The sequence below is a fragment of the Oryzias melastigma genome, linkage group LG20 (genome assembly GCF_002922805.2).
Source record: "Oryzias melastigma strain HK-1 linkage group LG20, ASM292280v2, whole genome shotgun sequence".
NCBI lineage: Eukaryota > Metazoa > Chordata > Actinopteri > Beloniformes > Adrianichthyidae > Oryzias > Oryzias melastigma.
In genome coordinates, this window is record NC_050531.1 from 24,076,244 (window position 1) to 24,097,830 (window position 21,587).

Here is a 21,587-nt window from a genome sequence, read left to right on the forward strand (position 1 = left end):
AGACTGGATTGCTGAAACATAAACATAAACATTAACATACACAATCTAAACATTCAAATTAGAATGCTGAACTTTAATCTTCTTAGCTGAATTTAGCTGCACTTCTCAATAGAAAAGTGGTCCTGATAATATTAGAATGTATTCCTAGAGAGGCTCTGACAAGGTGACAAACAAATACAAACACAGTATCCTAATGGCAGGCTCAACCTTCCTGCAGCTGCTTTGGATGTCAGGGGATGAACCGCAGCCTTCTGCTCTTCTGGCTCTTGGTACTGTTTTGCTAAAAATCTGTCGTTAAGATTAGATGGAAGGAATGTTTTTCTTTCAAAAATGAAAAAGGTATCAATCCAAATTCATATAATCTGAGGATTATTTGTCAAACCTAAGCCAGTAAGAAGATTTTGTGCTGTTAGCATACTGACAAATTTACCTTAAGCAAAATTTCCTGGAGAACATGTCACAACAAGAGAGAATACAAACTTTTACTGGGAAGTTTACAAGTATATCATGTTGTTAATTGACACATGTATTCTTATGTTAGTATAGCTACACATTCTTGGTATGATATAACTACGGCTGTTGGACTTACCAAAATGCCAGTTTTGATCAGCAAGTAATGAAGGGTTTGAGTAACGTCTGCAGCGTGGACCAGGTTGTGGTATGGGTTTTTGTGTGTACTGTAGCCCACTTCCAATGAGTCCACAAACGACACCAATGCAGACACGGGGATCTGATTCAAAGAGTGGAGTGATGCACAAATGCTGTAGTATCTTTGCAAGTTTGTCAAGATATCTCCCACTGTAAAAAATTTTTTTCGAATATTTTTTTTTTTCAGAGACACAAACATTCATGATTAAACAGTTAACAAAAAAAATATTTTTTGACATGAAATATCTTATAATTGCAATCAGTCTCTGATCCTCAGTGACTGAGGGGGACTGCAAGTAGCATCACTGGATTATGTTTCACTCACCTTGAAGAAGTTTATGAGGTTATATCTGGTGAGCAGATCATAGAAGACAAACTTCAGAGCATGGTTTCCACTGGCCTCATTCAATGCAAACACGTCGAATGACCACATGTCCACATGCTACAACAGAGTTTTAGAAAAACAGTGCTTTTCTAACTTGTTTTTAGGCCCATAGTGATACTCAGTCAATTCATCCAAACACACACACACACACATTCACACACTGATGGCAGTTCTGCTGCCAAACACTGGCACCAACCAATAAACCCCAGGAGTAATGTGGGGTTCACTGTCTCGCCCAAGGACACTTTCACACATACATTGTGTCAGGAGTGTCTGGTCACCAGCAGGAGCAGTCTCCAGAGTACTAACTCACCTGAGTCCTAACTGACAATCACCCACCTGTTACAGAAGGACTGCACAGAGCCTTGCTCAGTGTGAAGCATTGTTTTGTGCCACCATGCTGGCATTACCGAGCGTTTCTATCTGGACCTGATCTCTGTTTACCTGACAAATGTTTATTCTTTGTTTATTCCTGACCCTGGACTCTGACACCTCCAGTCTCTTCTTGGATGACCCCATGCTCGTGACTCACCTCTGCTCATCTGACCCTGATCTAGCTTTGTGGACTTTTAGCTGTGCTTCATTCCTGTCAGAACAAAGAAATCTACCCGTTTGTGACAGGTTGGAGGAACTGAACCTGCAATCCTCCAATTAGAGGTTGACTGCTCCACCTTTGCACCACGACCATCCTAATACAAATACAAACCAGTAGGTAACTTCTGCAGATGCCATCTGATAGCTTTTAGAATAAACTAAAATAAAAGCTGGAACACTTTATTAGGCACTCATTTTGCCTTCAGAACTGCTTTAATCCTTGGTGTCATAGATTCAACAAGGTTCTAGAAACATTCCTCAGAGTTTGGTCCATATCAACATGACAGCATCACAGTTGCTGCAGATTTGTCTGCTGAACATCCATGATGATAATCTCCTGTTCCTCCACATCCCAAAGGTTCTATTGGGTTCTGGTGACTGTGGAGGTCATTAGAGTCCAGTGAACTCGTTCTTCTAGAAACCAGTCTGAGATGATTCCAGTTTATGACATGGAGTCTTATCCTGCTGGAAGTAGCATCAGAAGATGGTACTCTGTGGTCATAAGGGGATGGACATGGTCAGAACAATACTCAGGTGGACTGTGGGGTTGGAACCATGATCAGTTAGTACTACAAAGTGTGCCAAGAAAATATCCCCACACCATGACACCACCAGCACCAGCCCTAACCATTGACACAAGGTAGGATGGATCCATGCTTACCAGCCTTCTGGCACTAACAACCACGCCACGATCACAGTCAATCACTTTTCTTTTCCATTCTGATGGTTTGTTCGAACTGCAGCAAACAGTCTTGACCATGTTTACATGCATACATGCATTAAGTATCTGCCATGCGATTGGCTGATTAGAAATTTGAGTTAATAATCAGCTAATAACAGGTGTGACTTGTAAAGTCGTCAGTGAGTGCATAGGAATCAGGGTCCAGAGTAAGTTCTCCAAATCAAGGTACTGTATGTATGTGAGAATGGAAGAAGTGTGAAGAACTGATACAACTAAGTACTGTTTTTTAGCCAATGTAACTGTAAGAAGTTTGTAGTATCTCACATAATGAAAATATTGTTAGATGCTACATGAAATCTATTGAATGTGAAGCAAGCTGTGATTTAATTGAACTTTTTTTCAATGCCACTGGAGAATCTTAAAACTTCATCTTGTCGTGGTTGAAACCTAATTACATTTTTGAATACTCTGTATTTTTTTATATAAATCAAAAGGTATGAAGAGGGTTTACTGTGGCTGTTTTGATTCTCCTTTGTGTGTTGAAACCACTAACGAGATGAGAACCATTCACGTTTATGATTTGAATATGTTTTTGGTCATATGCCTTCATTTCCCAAACCTGTGCCCATATCTTGCCCATACCCCCCCCCACCCCCAAAAAAATGATAACAATAATAATAATAATAATAATGCTAGACATGCCACTGCAGAGATTGTGTGAGCTTGTGTATTTTTAAGTTGAATAAAATGAATGATGCACAGGCGGATGCACACACTGTACCTTAAGAGCTGTGATGACATTTGGAGGATAGATGAGACTGGTTAAGTTGGAGTTTCGTCTGTACATCCTGTTACAAGAAAAGTATGCATTAATGACTCATTTACAATTCTTTATAGATAAAGGTATGCAGACGTTAAAGCCTCCGGGGGTCAGGTTACAGTTTCTCTTCTATATTTTGCAAAGACATCATACTTTGGATGGGCTTTGATAAGCACGATGCTTCAGACCAGACCCTTTTGGTTAATGTTGATAATCCTTTAAAAGTTGTCAAATGTAAGAAACACATACATTATAAAAATGTATTCTGAGAAAACAGTGAACTTTTAGAGGCTGTGATTTTGTTGCTGAGCATTATTCATTAGCTTTTGCTGGGATCTAGATTTTAACATGATATGTTGCCAGTTTTGTTAAAAAAAACACACTGTTTCAAACAATCTTCAAAGAAGGTCCCTACTAAACATAAGGTTGATTGATTTGAATGAGCCCCCTCTAGTATCAAAATACTGAAAAGTGTACCGGAGAACTGAGCAAACCAAACCTTTCTACAAAGATGCCAGCTTGCACTGCATGGACAATACTGCGGAAGCGCTGCTTTTCCTCTTTTCGGGTCAGCACCAGGCCCTTCTGCTGGGTAAATGTAAAGGTGAGCCAGTCCCGTACCTCCACTGGCACTGAATCCGTTTTGATATCATCCAGCTCGTTCTCCGGGTCCACTGGTTGCCTGCAGGAACATGACCCACATCATGGGCAAAGAGACATCATCTGCTGATGATACTCAGCACTATGTATAACTCGATGACCTAGATGCCATTTACAAACTTCTTGAATCGATTATTATGTGAAAGACTGGAGCTAGTTTTCTAAATCTCAATAAAGACAAAAACGAAACTTTAATAATTTGGCCGTCAGAAATGAAGCCATACTCAACCTTAACTATTCTGGTACAAATTGAGCTAACTTGGCAAAAAAAAAAACTTGGGGTTTTCTTTGATTTAGATCTTATTTTAAAAAATCCCATTTTAATCCTTCCTCTCTCTTTGGGGTCCAGATGACTCCACCCACATATTGATGTGTGATTCCTTCCATGACAAATGTGGACAAAGTGGACAGGATTTTATGTCTGTCATGGACATTAGCGAAACTCAAAAATCAATGATAAAAAAAGGTTCAGCGCACTGTCTTGTGGAGTCCAGATGACCCCACTTTTAATGTAAACAAGCTAAGGAGAGCAGAAGGGTTTTAAACACAACCTAGACTGCTTTTGGTCACGGAGAGACCGCAGTACGTCAGACTACGGGGCATCACCTCAGACACCATCAGCAGCAGCACAGGAGCACCCCAGGGGACGGTGCTGGCCCCCCTCCTCTTCACCCTCTACACCTCAGACTTCTGCTACACCTTGGAGCTGTGTCACATTCAGAAGTTTGCTGACGACACAGCCATTGTGGGGTGTATCAGGGATGACAGGGAGGATGAGTACAGGAGTCTAATCAGTGACTTTGTCTCCTGGAGTCAGATGAACCATTTCCACCTCGAAGACCAAGGAGCTGGTCATCGACTTCAGGAAGTCCAGCCCACAACCACGACCTGTGACCATCAGAGGCGATGAGGTGGATATTGTAGACAACTACAAGTACCTCAGGTTGTGGCTGGACAACAAGTTGGACTGGACACGCTGTACAGACCGTCTGTACTTCCTACGGAGACTGGGATCCTTCAACATCTGCAAGAAGCTCCTGTGGATGTTCTACCAGTCTGTGGTGGCCAGCACTCTCTTCTACGCCGTGGTCTGCTGGGGGGGCAACCTGACAAAGAGGAGTGCTAACAGACTGGACAAACTGATCAGGCGTGCGGGCTCTGTGGTCGGCATGAAGCTGGACCCCCTGGTGACAGTAGCAGAGAGGAGGACACTTAACAAACTGGCTATAATGGACAACACCAGCCACCCTCTGCACTCTGTCATCGGGGAACAGAGAAGCCTGTCAGCCATTCTGACACACAGAATGACTGAGTAATAACTGTTTATTTTTCAATAGAAGCCCATGGGATTTTTGTCTTCTGGGACTAATGGATACTTCCCATTTAGAACAAGGGGTGGGGGGGGGGTTGTAATCTGTTCAGTTCTCTCTATATACAGTCTATGATCATAAGATTAGTTGAAAGATTGGATAAAAAATTTAGGCTAATTAAGTGTTAGCCTCAAATATTAAAAATAGATTTAAAAACTACTTGCCTGGTTTCCTCGGTGCACATGTATTCAAGAACTGAGGCAGCGTGCTCCAGATTTTTCTTCAGGTCAGCTACAGGTACCTGGCCCCTCTCCAGCAGCTTCACGAGACATCTCAGTCTGGAGCACAAAATATCCTGGGTCAGAGACAAGGTATGTTTTTCTGAGAACATTGTATGAATGGTGTGTAATATTTTCATAAAAAGGCTCAACACTTTAATAAAAGTAATCAAGCATGAAGTTATAGGTCTTATTCAGTTGTGAATATATTTGAATGACAGACATGAGATGAAAGAAATTGCTCTGTTGACTGTCATTGTGCCTTTTGACCTGACAGCAGTCTTCTCCATGGCATCAGGTGCTTCAAGGACTGGCGGCTCCTCTGCCAGAATCCGGCCAGCACTGCATGGGTCGCTGATGACTTCAGTTGTGCCACCCGCACTTAGTCCATTCTGTGACCTTGAACCTGAACAATATTCATACAACGGATAGATATGATTCCTCTTCAGTCTAACTGTGTTAACTTCACCAGGTTATCTAAGTGAATGGAGCTGATTTTGAGTAAGATCAGAGGCATATGCTTCTGATTTTTTTTTATTAAATTGTACAATTTAATACAAAATTGTACAATTAATGTAAATTGTATTTGTATTAAATTATTGGTCTTTACCTTAACTGTAATGTTACAAAATGACTTTACCATCATGGGACAAATAAAGGGCTATCTTATCTTTTCCCATTTGAACCCTAAACATCTTTTTACAGGAAGAAGGGAGAGGCGGGAGGCTCAATATTGGCAAGGGCTAAGCGCTCAAAGGGTTATTCTATAAAAAAGTCCATTGTCTGATCTTACGGTTCCTAATTATTGGAAAGTATCTGATCAGGTAGTCTGATAAGGTAGCTCTCAGTAGTCTGGCGTGCTGGGCAGCGGAGCTCGCTAACTCGCTACACTTTCCACCGGGCGGCTTGTTAGCGTAGGGACCCAGACCACTGAGTCCTCACCTAAGCCAGTGTGGGCGAACACAGATGGCGGCACCATGGAACCCCCAGACAAACCCACTTAGGGCCCACCAATTCAGCCCAAAGGGAAACCATATGGGGCCCACACTGAAATGTTCGCTGGGTCATAATGCCTCTCTGATGTTGTTCAGCGGGCCAGAAGAAATGTGGAGGTGGGCCGGATCTGACCCGTAAATCTGACTCTAGGAGAGTCAGTACCTCATCAGCCACAAACTTAACTGCACATCACTGATAAGTGGTGAGATTATTTACAGTTTTCCACAATTGCTAAAACACATTTTTTGAAACATTACAATAATTTCTCAATTTTCAAAATACAGAAGTGGGGATGCAGGAGCTCAGAGGCAATTTACCAAATATACCTGCAAAATTTGGATGTATAAATACAGTTCCTAAAAGCGTGCGTGATGTGTGCAAACAATATTACTCTGTTGTTGAAAGAACTAAAAAGGATTTGAAACATTCAATTCTACAATTGAATGTTTCAGATGTATTGTTGAATTGTCTCAATTGACTTGGAGTGGACTTGAGACTGCTTAGTCTTTACTCGGGACTTGGCTTCTTTGGCTTGGGACTTGACTCAGTACTTTTAGGACAAAGACTAGAGACTTACTTGCATAACAATGACTTGGTCCCACCTTTACCATTTACATGGACAAATGGAAAGTGTTGGAACTGGAACATTTACCCTTCACGATGAGTTCGGACTGTAACATAATCCAAACAGTAGTGCCACTTTCTCACTAGTAAAGTGATGTTTTCATGTCCAACCAGCCAGTTTGACAATAAGAAATCTTCTACTTCAAACCACATTACACCCACACAACACACAGTAGGGTATGGGTGTAATGTAGAATACATGTAGAACGCCTGTAGAATATAGAACCTGATCAAATCCAGATCTGACTATATTTTCTCTTGAATATGTCTCAGATGAAAATGTCAGCCTTTAAAGGGAAGTGGGGAACGCTTTATTTAGAAAAGAATTTGGAAACTTTTGGTGCTCAAGTCACAAAACTGAATTAGTTAATGTTGAAGCATCTTGTTGTTTTGTTCAGCTAAAGGCCAACTTAACACTATTGATTTTCAGCATGAAAAAGACTCACGTGAGAAGCGCCTCAGTAGGCTCAGGTTGCAGTTTTCATCTTCATTGGCAACTGTGAAGGAAAAGAGTTGACATTTTTATTGCAATACACCAGGAGTACATTCAAACATTCAAAGTTCACCCATGTCTAAAAATGAAAGACTCCGTCCAGCAGTGGCTCAATGATATAAAGCGGAAGTCTTAATGTAAATTCATCACATTTGAAGCCTAATACAAAGGCAATGTTGAACATTTTGGGGTTTAAAATCTTGTTCCTCGTAATATCGACAGCATGGTCTATAATCACCTATGTACATCCTATTAACTGTTTTGGTTCTCCAGCTTGAGTATCTGAAGTAAAGGAATATGCACATACTTACTGAAGTTCATTTAACACAGACAATGAGCTTCATGGTGGTGTAGTGGTCAGTGCAGTGGTCGGTGCTTTTGCCTCACAGTGAGAAGGCCCTACTTTGAATCTGAGCTCACTGACTTTACATGTCCTCCCTTTGCACCTGTGGGTTTTCTTTGGGCATTCCAGCTTCCTCCCACAGTCCAAAACATGCTTCATAGGTTCATTGATACCTCTACATTGTCCCTTGGTATTTGTTTGAGTGTTAGACTGGTGACCTGTTCAGGGTGTTCCCAACAGTTGCTGGGTTGTCTTCAGCAACCCCATGACCCTGAAAGGGATTCAGTGAGTTCTGAATACGATGGATGGAGGGAAATTGACTTTTTAAACATAGTGACTGTATTGGGCTGTTTTCTGCAGCTTAGAAGTGATCTGCTGATGCATTATTTACAAGCATAATCAGCTGATCATGTGTTCATCTAGCAAAATACAGTCGCAGAAGTGACAGTAGATCACTGGAGCGCTGAGGTCCCTCAAAGATAGTAGAACAGTTTATGAGTTTTCATAAAGACGTTGTTCCATCTGCCCTCTTCAATAAGGAGTGTGTTGATGGGGAGGAGGATTCACTGACAGGAGTAGGAAGAGCATTGAAAAACTGGTGCTCAGATCCAGCTCTGTTCTGGGATGTCCCCAAGAGTCTGTGAGTGATAAGTGAGAAGAAGATATTATGCAACCTAGAATCCATCATCTCTCTCTAGATGACGCCATAGAAGCACTGAGGACGTCCTTCAGTCAAAGACTTTAACACCTCACGGCAGGAAGGAGCATTTTCACAGATCTGTCTTCCTGTCAGCTGTTAGACTCTGATAGACACGCGACACTTCGTTGTGTTCTTTCAGAATCAGAATCAGAATCAGAAACGTTTATTGTCATTGCACATGGGGATACAATGAAATTGCAGCAGCCTTGGACATAAAGAAGTTAAAAAAATAATAATTATAATAATAAAATAGAATAAAAAATAGAAATACTGTATTTACAACACTTGACAAGAAATTGAACAATCTGTACAGAACTGTTAAATATTAAATATTTGTGGATAAAATAGAATGGAATGAGGTAAGTTGCTGTGAGCACAGCATAATAAATATTGGGTTATTGCACAGTGAACCAGTTATTGCACAGACAGGATATTGCACGCATTGTAGTGAAAGTCAGAGTGAGGTGTGGTTGGTGGAGGTATGTGTATTCCGTATGGTAATTGCCTGTGGGAAGAAGCTGTTCCTTAGTCTGTTTGTCCTGGTTTTGATGGACCTGTACCTCCTTCCAGAGGGCAACAGTTCAAACAGAGGGAAAGCAGGATGGGTGGAGTCGTTGGTGATGCTAGTCACTCTGCTGAGGCAGCGTGACTGGTGTATGTCCTTCAGTGAGGGGAGGGGGCAGCCGATGATCCTCTGCGCTGTCTTGACCACTCTCTGGAGGCTCTGCCGTTCTGCTTCAGTGCAGTGGGAGAACCACACTGTGATGCAGTATGACAGGATGCTCTCGATGGTTGAGCGGTAGAAGGTTACCAGCAGCTCCTGGCTGACGTCGTTCCTCCTAAGTTTCCTCAGGAAGTGCAGGCGCTGCTGGGCCTTCCGGATGACAGTCGTGGTGTTGTTCGTCCATGTGAGGTCAGCAGAGATGGTGGTGCCCAGGAGGGTGAAGCTGTGGACCCTCTCCACACGGTTTCCGTTGATGTAGAGTGGGGGTGGATCTGCCCTGTTCTTTCTGAAGTCCAGGATGAATTTCCTGTACTTTAGTGTTATTGTTGTTGTTTTTATTTTCATCTGTTCTTTTTTTTATAGTTATCTGTTGTTTTTGGTGGTAATTTCCACATTGTGGGATCAATCACAGTTATATCTTATTCTTGGACACTATTACGATGGAATATTAGGGCCAGTTCATAAACAAACTTTTTTTCTTCAATTATGAATTTAAAAGTCCTAAATTTCCTAGAAAAAATCTTGTAACTATAAATTACAAGAATATAGTTGTATATCTATGACTTTAAAATTCAAATACGTTTTTCTCGCAAATTTACGTGTTTTAAAGTTGTAAATGTATTACTTTAAAATACAAAAATTTATGAGAAAAATGTCATTTATTTTCAAGAAAAATAGTCCTAAATTAGAGAGAAAAAACATGGCCGTGGTGCAGTGGTAGGGCGGTCGACTCCTGCTCGGAAGTTGCGGGTTCAACTCCCGCCTTGCCCGCCCATGTGTCGAAGTGTCCTTGAGCAAGACACTGAACCCCGAATTTCCTCTGGTGGGAGGTTGGCGCCAGTGTTCGGCAGTGGAGCCACCACCAGTGTGTGAATGTGACTCTGACTGTGAAGTGACATGGTGTAGCTTTCTCATGACGGCTACGCAGGTTGTGACCAAGTATCTCAATACAAACAGTGTTATCTTTATATATATGCTCAAAGTGGGTGTAGACTGACTCGCTTTCAACTGTTAAGTCATTTCTGACAAATGTCCTAGCTTCAAAGGAATATGATCTTTTCTTCAAGCATCAGTGTTACATCAAATCAAATACATGATTTGATACAAATACATGAGCACACACACAAACGTGCACACACACAGACCTCATTAACACTTACCGATAGTGAAACTGATGCCATCAAAGGTAAAGCTGGCACTGCGGCATTTTTTAATTCCTAACTTTTTGGATGACGGCTCTGTCATCGTGCTGCTTGACTCTTCTATTGTTTCTTGTTGTTTATTACGGAGGACAAGAGCAGGCCTCTCTGGGGGGTGTACTCCCTCCCCTCATCCCCTTGGGGGGTGAGGTAACCTTGGAAGCAGTCCTGGTGGAGGCACGGCTGAGAGGCTGCTGCCACTCCACTTCTCCAGTCCCTGTGTCATGATCAAGAGGTTTCAAGATGTACATCTATGTTCTGGTAAGGATTCAAAGGCACCAATGTGCCTTCCAGGCACTTTATCTTTCCCCCAAAGTAAAAAAAAAAAATCAAAACAAACACACATAGGTTAACTAATGAGCAGGCTGGCGACCTGTCCAGGGTGTACCCAACAGCAGCCAGGTTAGTCTCTGGTTGACCCGCGACCTTGAAAAAGGCACAGCAGGTTAAAGGACTTTTAATGGGCTGGGACAAAGCTAAAATAAGTATCCAGATATATTCCATGTGTTCTAATGTATCAAAAATAACAAATAATTACCGTTGACAAACGTAGGTTTTTGTAAAATTTGACAAATTAAACGACAAATCACACTCGCATTTGGCCCTGCTTCAGAAACGGCTCGATTTGGGTCACGTGACGCGTTGACGTCATGTGAGTGAGACAGCGCCAGCAGCAGAATGCAGGCGGACCCAGGGTGTCTGCAGATACATGTATGTGTGTGCGCTGCGGCAAAGTTGAATTCTATAAACATCGTTGTTATGGTCCGACGGAGTATTAGGGCCACCAAAAAAAAAAAAAAAAATTATGATTTTTAAAGTGGAAAATTTACGATTTACAATCGAAATGAGCCTATTGTGAATGAACACTGTGAGCAGAACCAGACCGACTAAACTGTGAAAAGCTTCTGATTTTAACAGGTAAACTGAATGTTTAAAACATTGCACATGTTTGGAAGTTTCTTTGTTTGATTTGCAGTTTATTAATCATTGATGGTGGCTTGCAGGATCTCTGCAGATCCGTTGATGAAACCATCGACACTCGCAGCGGTCCACCAGTCATTTCTTCCTCCGTGAAAGATCAGATCTCATTCATTTCTGTGTGATGCTTTCATCTGAAGAGGAATCGTTTTCGGAATTTTCAGTGTACTTAGCTAACGTGACAGACTGTTGTCATCCCCTGTTGTTGTTGTGTGTTGAAACGGGACGATTCATGTGGAGAACGGGGCGTACGGAGCACTGTTTACATTCTCCTTTGGTTTCTGCGCATGTCAGAGACATGCAGTAAGGTGGTGAAAGAGCTTCTGGGTATGTGAATAAAGTGATTAAATAAGTGAATAAATAAATAAATAATAATAAAGTGGCGGACGGTCCTGCAAACATGTCTCTAAGCTCTTTATTTTGCATATGAAACTCTGCATTACCGACCCGGATAGTCAGCGTCATTGATGATTTGATTTAGAGTCGCCAAAAGGTTCCGATCTGTAAATAAAGCTTCACGAGATGCTCCACGTCTTCCAGCTTCGAGCATGGCTCTGATAAACTGACAGCTTTCGTTTTCACCGGCATTCTCAGCGTCACTGTCAGTGTCATTGCCAGATTGTGAGCTCTTACTTTACACGCTGCCGGCTCAAATTGATAGGGCTTTACAGTCCTCAAACCACAAACACCCGGCGCCTCTGAATCAGCGTCACTTTCAGAACAAATGTTTCCATAATCTGAGTCTGAAGACAGAATTGTGGACCTGGAAATATCGCCGCTATCGCTAGCTCCGACACGCAAAGGAGAAGCCATCTTGCTATGTTGACTCTGGTTACGTCACACGCACCACGTGACCAAAACGGAGCTTTTCCTCGGAAGAGAATTTTTGGCCGCAAAAATACAGTTTTATTTCAATATTTCTTGCTCAAAACACGCCAAAACATTTGGAAATTGTAAATATAAGGCGAAATACAGTTAACACCGAAAAAGACCCACAACCCCATTACTAGTTCTTTAAGAGATTGGTTTTATAGACAGAAGTCTTTTCTCTGGTCATTCAAACCCTGGAAAGCTTTTGTCTGGAGTCAGAGCTCTGTCTCCCTCTCTGGTCACTAGAGGGAGGCATCTCCAGAGTCCTGAAGACACTGCATCTCCTTAGCTGACTCGTTGCCAATCACCCCCCACAGGACACTTAAAGGGTAACCAAAGCCTAAATCGACTTTTTTTTGGCGGCTTACTTCTATAAATTACTGTAGGCTTTAAAAGTGCTATCTGTTGGTCCTTGACAAAATGTTGACCATTTAAAATAAACTTGTTTGTAAGAATAATGGTCTAAAACCCTCTTGAAGGTTAAATCAAGATATTACAGTTGATTTTTGTGATTGGTCAAACCTTCTACGTCCCACGTCATTACAGAAGTCTCACGTCATGATCTGCAGCTCCAGTAATGATAACACAGGGGTTCCCGAGCCCCATCCCTCTGACTGGATGTTCACATTTTGGCCTCCAACTCTCCTGTTTGTTTACCCTTTAAGCAGTGTTCAGAGCCTCACTCAGTGTGAAGTATTGTTTGTGACTCTGTCTGCATTACGGAGTGTTTCTACCTGGACCTGATCTTCTGTTTCTGAGCATGTGTCTGCTTGCCGCCTGCCCTGACCCTCACCTGGACTCTGACATTTTTCCTTTCTTCTTGGATGACCCCATGCTTGTAACTTACCTCTGCCTGCCTGACTCCAATTTAGCTTTGTGGACTTTAAGCTGTTCCTAGTTCCCGTCTGTCCGTTTGTAATAGGTTACAAGTCTATGACACTCTATTTCTGTTTTAGATCAACATTTAAGACAAAATACTTAAATACTTGGTCTTGAACAAGTTGCTGTTCCAGATAAAAGCTGTAGATGAGCGTATTGAACTGCAGAAACAATGATGAGGATTGTTGCTTTCAGACATAAGTTCACGAGCATCAAGAGCTATTGAGCATAAGCAACATGCATAAATGGAGAGAGGTTAACCTGGAATGACCTTTGTTGAGAGAACGGTAAATAATAACTCTGACTGACAGCTCTGTTATTCAGCTTAGAAACGTTTAATACATTTGAAGACTGGAATATAAAGTTGGAAAGAGTCCTTCACTGAATGCATTGATAGAGCAAATCACCAGGCTGCATTAATGTGACAGGAGATTACACTGGATACCAGGTCAACAGAGCAGGAATGCTGGATATCATGAGCACAGGCTGATACGAGAACATGAGTCTGGTCAACAATTATAGCAGAAGTTTTCAAAGCTAAAAAAATACTTTTCACAGTTTTTTTTGTCACATCCATGCATGTCATGGCAGGTTGTCCGTGTCACACCTAAATGGCACTTCATAAAAGAAACTAAAATGAAAGAGGCTATGAGCGGGCTTGAGGGTCAGAATCAGGAATGTCCATTGCTCGGGGGAGGGAGGGGGTGCCGATGTTGGCTCAGTCAAAAACATCTGATCTTTTGGCAGCAGTGTACAAATGTTTGCACAACACCACCACTGCACCAGAGAAGTACAGAATCAATGTTCTCACATGAAGACCACAAAACATCCAAAACGTGGTTGAAATGATACTGAAGGACACGCAGGGACAGAGAGCCACTTCATCCTTAACTCAGTCCTCCCTTCTCCCTAAGAGGACACACATCCAAAACTTCCTTACAGAACCAGCAGCAAAGCTGTCAAGTTCTAAAGCAAAACATTTCAACTGCTTTCCAACTTGTTGGTGTCACAGAGGCAGGTCAATCGCCATTCCCACAGTCACCTGCAGCAGAACAGCCACAGAATTATCTACTGACATTTGGTGAAGCAAGGCCCACGTTTTCTGTTCAACTCCGTTTGTCCTGAAGACCCCGAAATTCTTATCATCAGCAAACCTATAAAGTGCTTTCAAACAATAATCTCGCCCTCATTATAATAATCTTCATCTATACAGCTCAGCATATTAATCCAAAAAAGTTAAGTGCAGGAAAGAAATAGGAATATTTAAAAAGGTTTATTCAGGCACGGGCAGAGAGCTCCTCTTCTCCTTTGCTTCCTTCTTCCACAACCTCATTTAAACCTTGTCATTTCTCTCTTTCACTTCTTGAAAGGTGTCAGCCTGCCGATGTTGTGCCAGAAGGTGGTCTTGCGCTTGGGCTCGGCCAGCATGAAGACCTGCTGCTGCGGCAAAGCGGTGGGCAGGGACGGGTGTTTCTGCCGGAGCAGGAAGTCACAGTAGGGTCTGGTCACCGCTGAGGAGGACAACAGACGGGTTTTCTTTGGTTCTGACAGAAATACTGGAATCAACAGCATTTGTTGAGATTGTGATTATGGTCCCAAACCCATAAGGTCACAGTAAAACCCACCGTGAGGCACGTCTTTTCTAAAAGCCTACATACCTTTAGGTTTCCCAGCTGGATGGCTTTTACAGGCATTTAGCATGGCCTGTTTCTTCTGCAGGTCAGTCAGAGAAAAGCCTGGAAAAAAACAGCTGAGTATATTATTTATTCGATGAATTTAGAAAATGTGACACTAAAGAAGCAGCACACCAAGAGCAGATTCGAACATTTAGGTCACAATCTCAGATTGAAATCGTTCCAGTGGTAAAGCCTTGATCACAACTGTCCTTATAGGTGGAATCATTCTGGTTGTGGGGCAAAACAATACGGGACACACACAAATGATCAAGGTAGACCTTTCAGTGAGCCCATGGAGTTAAGACGTTCATGCTCATCGCTCGCAGTGGTGGGTAAACTATAACCGGGGGCCATGTATGGCCTGTTAAACTGTTTAATCTGGCCGGATTAAATGATTGAAATAAATTATATTGATAATCCTTTACTCAGACAGTCATTCTCTGGTCATTCCAACTTGAACCACCAGCATTTCTCCGAGGTACATCAACCCATTCCCACTAGGCATGAACACATGTCTGAGACATCCAAATCATGGGTCAAATCATTTCAATGTTTACAGCTATAAAGAAAAGCACTATGTATCTGATAGACAGCTATTCATCAGTGTCTAAAGCACATAATGTTTAGATCTCTAGGCAGCATCATGCCTGGAGTGTTGTAAGCAAGTCATTTGGGTTTGTCTCTTCCTACTGGACACAATATGTCTATTAGATTACTAATAGACATCTATTGTAGATGTCTGCTGGACATCTCAGAGAACTTCTGCTCACAGATGTCTATCGATAGTTTTCTGAGAGAGATCTGCACATAGAGGTTTCCTACACATCTACCTGCAGTCATCTATTTGGATATTTTAGATGTCTATTAGAGTACTTGTTTAAACATTAGTGTTTACAAAATAAACACTGCAATTTTACATTCATTTTCATTCACCTTTTTTATTCTACTCTCCACATGTAAATGCAAGTCTATACTTTTAGAATTTACCTGTGAACAGCAACTGGACACTGTTGTGCAGCAGATGATCAGAAAATGTGCTTTAAACTAGTTCTAATAATAATCCACTCTGACAATAGATTGAACTTTTTACAATCATTTTCTTCAGTTATACGATAAGCTGAAAATCTAAGCAGAAATATAAATGTTGTGATGCAAGTTTCTGAGACTTTCCTCTTGCTTCCTCCCACAGTTCAATGACATAAATTCAATAAATTCCTCCTGTGTGTTTGTGTGGCGCTGGGACAAACTGGTGACCTGATCAGGGCGTCCTCCTTTAAGGGCGTCCTCCTTTAAGGGCGTCCTCCTTTAAGGGCGTCCTCCTTTAAGGGCGTCCTCCTTTAAGGGCGTACTCCTTTATGGGCGTACTCCTTTAAGGGCGTCCTCCTTTAAGGGCGTCCTCCTTTAAGGGCGTCCTCCTTTAAGGGCGTCCTCCTTTAAGGGCGTCCTCCTTTAAGGGCGTCCTCCTTTAAGGGCGTCCTCCTTTAAGGGCGTCCTCCTTTAAGGGCGTCCTCCTTTAAGGGCGTCCTCCTTTAAGGGCGTCCTCCTTTAAGGGCGTCCTCCTTTAAGGGCGTCCTCCTTTAAGGGCGTCCTCCTTTAAGGGCGTCCTCCTTTAAGGGCGTCCTCCTTTAAGGGCGTCCTCCTTTAAGGGCGTCCTCCTTTAAGGGCGTCCTCCTTTAAGGGCGTCCTCCTTTAAGGGCGTCCTCCTTTAAGGGCGTCCTCCTTTAAGGGCGTCCTCCTTTAAGGGCGTCCTCCTTTAAGGGCGTCCTCCTTTAAGGGCGTCCTCCTTTAAGGGCGTCCTCCTTTAAGGGCGTCCTCCTTTAAGGGCGTCCTCCTTTAAGGGCGTCCTCCTTTAAGGGCGTCCTCCTTTAAGGGCGTCCTCCTTTAAGGGCGTCCTCCTTTAAGGGCGTCCTCCTTTAAGGGCGTCCTCCTTTAAGGGCGTCCTCCTTTAAGGGCGTCCTCCTTTAAGGGCGTCCTCCTTTAAGGGCGTCCTCCTTTAAGGGCGTCCTCCTTTAAGGGCGTCCTCCTTTACGGGCGTCCTCCTTTACGGGCGTCCTCCTTTAAGGGCGTCCTCCTTTAAGGGCGTACTCCTTTAAGGGCGTCCTCCCTTAAGGGTGTATTCTTTTTTGTATGGAGGCTGCATGTTTTGTTTCATGCTCACATAATGTCCACATATCATTCATTCATTCATCTTCTTGTCCGCTTCTTCCCTTTCGGGGTCGCGGGGTGCCGGAGCCTATCCCGGCTACTGATGGGTGAAGGCGGGGTTCACCCTGGACAGGTCGCCAGTCTGTCACAGGGCATGTCCACATATCATTAATACTAAATTGCAGTCTTTGTAATTGTTTGGATGGATCGATGTCATTCATAATACGAAAAGCAGTTTCATCAGTTTGGGAAATACAGAATTCTAAATTAAAGTTCTAAAAGTATATCCTTTAAGTTCTTCAGATGTATGCAATATACTATCTTTATTTGATTTTAAGGCATTAATATTGCAGTTTGATCTTATAAATTACTAGTTTTTAAATCATGTTAGCTTTAAATAACTGGTTTCATCTCAGCCCTTCACTCATCCAGAGACTCAAACACTACAACAGCAGAAATGTCTCAAATATCCTTGTTTCTGTCATTCAAAGGAAGATGAAGAGAAAAGATGAATGTTTGTCTTCATCTTTGTGGAAAATATAGACATAAACAGCGCTCACACTCCTGGTTCATTTGATTTAAATAAAAATAGTGTTTTAAATGTATTTATGACAACCAACCCCTCCCAGTTTTTGGGAAGTTCTGCTCATATTTTATATTTATGACTGCATGCAGGCTAAATGTGTGTAATATGTCATGCTTTTAACAAATGAAAATAGAAAAAAAAAAAAACAACCCTGTTTTTGTCAGGTGCTTTCCAGGTCTAAAAAGTGTTCAATGATCCATTTTTCTAACTTATGAATAACGAAAAAACTATCACAACTACGAACATGACGGAGGCCTTAAGAGTGTAAAAAGTTTAAACTTCTTTTTGGAAAGTAGGAAAAATATTTTCAACATGCAGCTGGAGTTTTCTATTGAAAGAAACAGCAAACACTGGTTTCTTGAGCTGTGCTCTCACCTGTCTCGCGGTCATGAAGGACCTGCCGCCTCTCATCACTGAAAGCTCTGAGCCAGCGCGCTTTCTGCTCAGGTTTCTTGGTACACAAAATGTGGATTTCTTCAGTATTTAGAGATCGCAGCTTCAGGGCGTTTTTTACACTTATGTTGAAATCTTTCTCTCTGCCGTCCTCCAGGTCTATCACTTCCATGTGGTCCATATCCAGCCGGCCTTTGTAGTACAGCATGTCCCGGCGCAGGAGATCCTGCAAGGATAGACAGAGCAGGTGTCACTGATGAAAGAGGAATTAAAGACAGTAACAACAACATTAGAGTGAGGCCAGTGAGGAGCTAAACATCTGACCCAGCTCCTACATCCTCACAGAACCAGCCTCTGGAAGAAATCCTTCAGAGTGGTCTCCTTCAATATGAAGTCATGGGACTCTGAAGAGTATAACCAATGCTGTATGACTGTCGTTGAACACATCACCAAATGGAAAGAGATCCAAAAACTGCATCTTTGTGCAGTGAGAAAATTTTTATTTAAAACATTTGTTTGTCTACTCATGAGTGAACATCTAATGCGTTCACACCAAAGAAAAGTATGGAAACACACAAATGTGTCAGCCGGCTGAAATTTTATGACACCAAGTCTTTCATATATCCGAAAAGAGCTGTGAAAGAAAAAGTCTGGAGCAAGACTCACAGATTTACATGCTTCATCATGCACACAACACGCGCTGGTATCAGTCCGGTGTGAGACCGTGGAATCTTGAATGTGTGTCACGTGCACGGTGTGAATGGAGCGGTAGGTCAGATGGTCCAATGCTGGCAAACTAAAGACCTGAATTTCTGCTTCAGTTCTATAGAGAATATAAAGCTCACTTTTTTCTCTGAGTATGAAAGAATGTATCTGAACAAGCACTCACAGCAAAATATAAATGCTTTACATTGAAGTTTCATATTAAAACAAATGCAGTGTGGAGAAAAACATTTGCAAACATTTCTGCAAAGTTGATGCAGAAACATATCTCACTCGATCTAACTGGACGCTCAGAGGATTGGCTCTGGTAAACTCTCCAACTATAGCATTGTGTTTCTGTTTTATAGAGTGCATTAAACATTAGGAACAAAGAACATTGTTGGAACATGTAAATTGCGTGAATGTTATTTTTCTTCTATTTCCTGCATGTTTGGAAGGCAGATGGAAGCTGGCACAGCCTCACTCACAAGTACAGTTGTGTTCATAAGCTTACATCCTCTAAAAGAAATGAGGATTTCTTGGTCATTTTTCATAGAATATGAGTGATAACTTTTTCCACTCATACTTAGTGGCTGGATGAAGCCATCTGCTGTTAAAACATTCTGTTTAGCCTTTTTACATCATCATGAAAAGAGAAACTTCCCAAATGATCCAGCTCAAAAGTCATCATCCCCTGAGGACTTCGTTCTAAAAACATGAACACAGATGATACAAAGGGTTTGATTGACAGCTAAAGGTAACCATCCTCATCTGTGGCTCCTTTACCTGTAATCAATGTGTGGACTAAAGATCTGGGAGTTTCTGGACTCCCAACAAACCTGCCTCCTTCATCCAGTCCTGCACTGCTATTTCTGGATCCTGAGTCATGAGGAAAGCTAAAGAGCTGTCAAAAGATCTACGGGAAAAGGTAACTGAACTGGACAAAACTCTCAGGCTTTGGTGTGCCGACACAAATGCAAGACAGCTGGCAGTTCCCAAAACTGAGTCTTTAATAACAAACAAATTTAAAAAAAACAAGGAAGAGCAAAAAGCTGAAAAAACCAAATCAGAGTCACTAAGGCAAAGTCCAACAAAACTCAAGGCCAAAAACCAAACACTGGATCAACACCTGGCAAGAGAGACGAGGCTGGTGCGTAGTGTGACAAAACAAACCTGCAGGGAAGTGAGGCAGGAGACCTTCAATACAGAAAAGGGAGGGAAAAGACCATAAGACACAGGTGAAACCCTTTAAGGAGGAGTGGTGATCACCCCAGGAGGAAAACATGACAAAAACAAAATAAGCAGAAAAGGGAGATAAGAAGATATCCAAGGAACTGAGAATGCCAGTCAGCAGAGCTCAAACTGTAACCAAAGTGAGGAGTTCTGTTGTAATCAAAACCACAGTCACAAGAAGTTGAAGATTCTTTATGAGGTAAAATAAGTTTAAAAAGAAACCTGTTCATAAGTACAAAGTTGTGTACAAATTAAGCTCCAGCCTGTTTTTAATGAACTTCAGAACGGAGACGGTTCTCTGACATGAAACTTGGGAAAATAAAAGCTGAATGAGAATGTGTATGTCAGCCCAATATCTGGGTACCCATCTGTGAAAACGTTATATTGTGTCAGTATGAGGGGTGAGAATCTCAGAGTCACTCAGGATACGATGTGATTCACGATAAACGGCTCACGATACCAACAGTATTGCAATATGGTAAACATTGCAACAATCAATGTATTACCTTGTTAATTTATGATATATAACTATTTTAAACACAAATGTATGTTTTTATTTTCTACTAAGTCTTTTTTTTAATAATTTAAAACACAATATGTCAATTTTATGCCCTTTCTAACATTAAAATAAAATTATCAATAAATACTAACATGTCTTCACCATAATTAAATACATTTTAAGGTAATAAACAAAAAAGCTAATAAACAAAGCTCTGGTTAAGAACCAAAATGAAGAGTAAATCAAATGGCCTCACTTCAAAGAGCAATAAATGTGGAAATAAAAAATTCACATTCGTTCAAATTCTAATTCACTTTAATTAATTTTACATTTTATGTCAGATAGTTTGTTGTTGTTGAGTCAACCTATGAGCTTTCAGCCATGTTAGTATAGGATGTTGCTTTTTAAAGCTCTGCCATCGATATTCATTCCGGCTCCTTTTATCAAAATTTCCTGCACTTTTCTTTGATAATCAACACTTTAGTCACGTGATTTTATCGCGGTGTTTGGACAGGTTACTGCTGCTCCCGCCCTCACAAACCATGTTATGTTACATTAGAAACAACGCGCTGTCTGTGTCTACTTTAGAAAAATACAGACACAGCTCGGACCTTTTCGCTCACGGCCGCTCTGCCTCCCGCGTGTTCTCACCTGTGGAGCAGGTGGAGAGGAGCCCCACCCCTCCCCACTGTGGAGAAACAGCGGAGAAAGTGACTCAGTGTTCGCGCTGAACCCGCGGCGTCATGTTTTTAGGGATTTAGACAAAAGGTGCAGGGGCCCTGCCGGCTAAGATATAACAGATAATAGAAAACCATCAGTGGCGCAAACTTTTTTGTCACCATGAAGCTGAGCTGACGGCTCCTTTGAATTTCCGCCCCGCACAGCGGCCCGTACCGCTCTTTCCCATAACCACTATGGCTTCCTACACATTTTTTACTCGCTAATCATCCGTCTGGCCCGCGGCCACTTCTCTGTCCTGCCCATAGATCGTCTAATAGAGCGTTATTCACGTCAGTGGTCCGGTTCAGACATTTTGGTAAAGCGCACTCTGGTGGACTCGACTAACTATGAGAATTTAAAGGGGTTTTTATGTTAAATTGTAGCTCCAAAACTGATGGTTCTGTCTTTTAAAGGGATGGATGAACACTGCTACAGAGATTCATTCATGTT

At 41.9% G+C, this 21,587-nt stretch overlaps 2 protein-coding genes across 4 annotated transcripts in view; both read right to left on the reverse strand.

Moving 5' to 3' along the window:
- The window catches only part of pde1ca (phosphodiesterase 1C, calmodulin-dependent a), a 21,663-nt gene extending 10,981 nt beyond the window's left edge, over positions 1-10,682 (reverse strand). The window contains exons 1-8 of the mRNA XM_024261772.2: positions 10,612-10,682; positions 9,094-9,543; positions 5,648-5,776; positions 5,324-5,437; positions 3,629-3,811; positions 3,091-3,157; positions 974-1,090; positions 590-730 (exon numbers count right to left, since the gene is read on the reverse strand). Of these exons, the coding sequence (XP_024117540.2) occupies positions 590-730; positions 974-1,090; positions 3,091-3,157; positions 3,629-3,811; positions 5,324-5,437; positions 5,648-5,776; positions 9,094-9,543; positions 10,612-10,682 (1,272 nt within the window). The remainder of the gene's footprint in view (positions 1-589; positions 731-973; positions 1,091-3,090; positions 3,158-3,628; positions 3,812-5,323; positions 5,438-5,647; positions 5,777-9,093; positions 9,544-10,611) is intronic.
- A 2,813-nt stretch (positions 10,683-13,495) lies between these two features.
- The window catches only part of arhgef4 (Rho guanine nucleotide exchange factor (GEF) 4), a 34,050-nt gene continuing 25,958 nt past the window's right edge, over positions 13,496-21,587 (reverse strand). For all 3 annotated transcript variants that reach the window (XM_024261733.2, XM_024261734.1, XM_024261735.2), the window contains 3 exons: positions 17,966-18,209; positions 14,842-14,919; positions 13,496-14,694 (listed from right to left, as the gene is read on the reverse strand). In XM_024261733.2, coding sequence (XP_024117501.1) covers positions 14,540-14,694; positions 14,842-14,919; positions 17,966-18,209 — 477 coding nt within the window. In that variant the 3' untranslated portion in view covers positions 13,496-14,539. The remainder of the gene's footprint in view (positions 14,695-14,841; positions 14,920-17,965; positions 18,210-21,587) is intronic.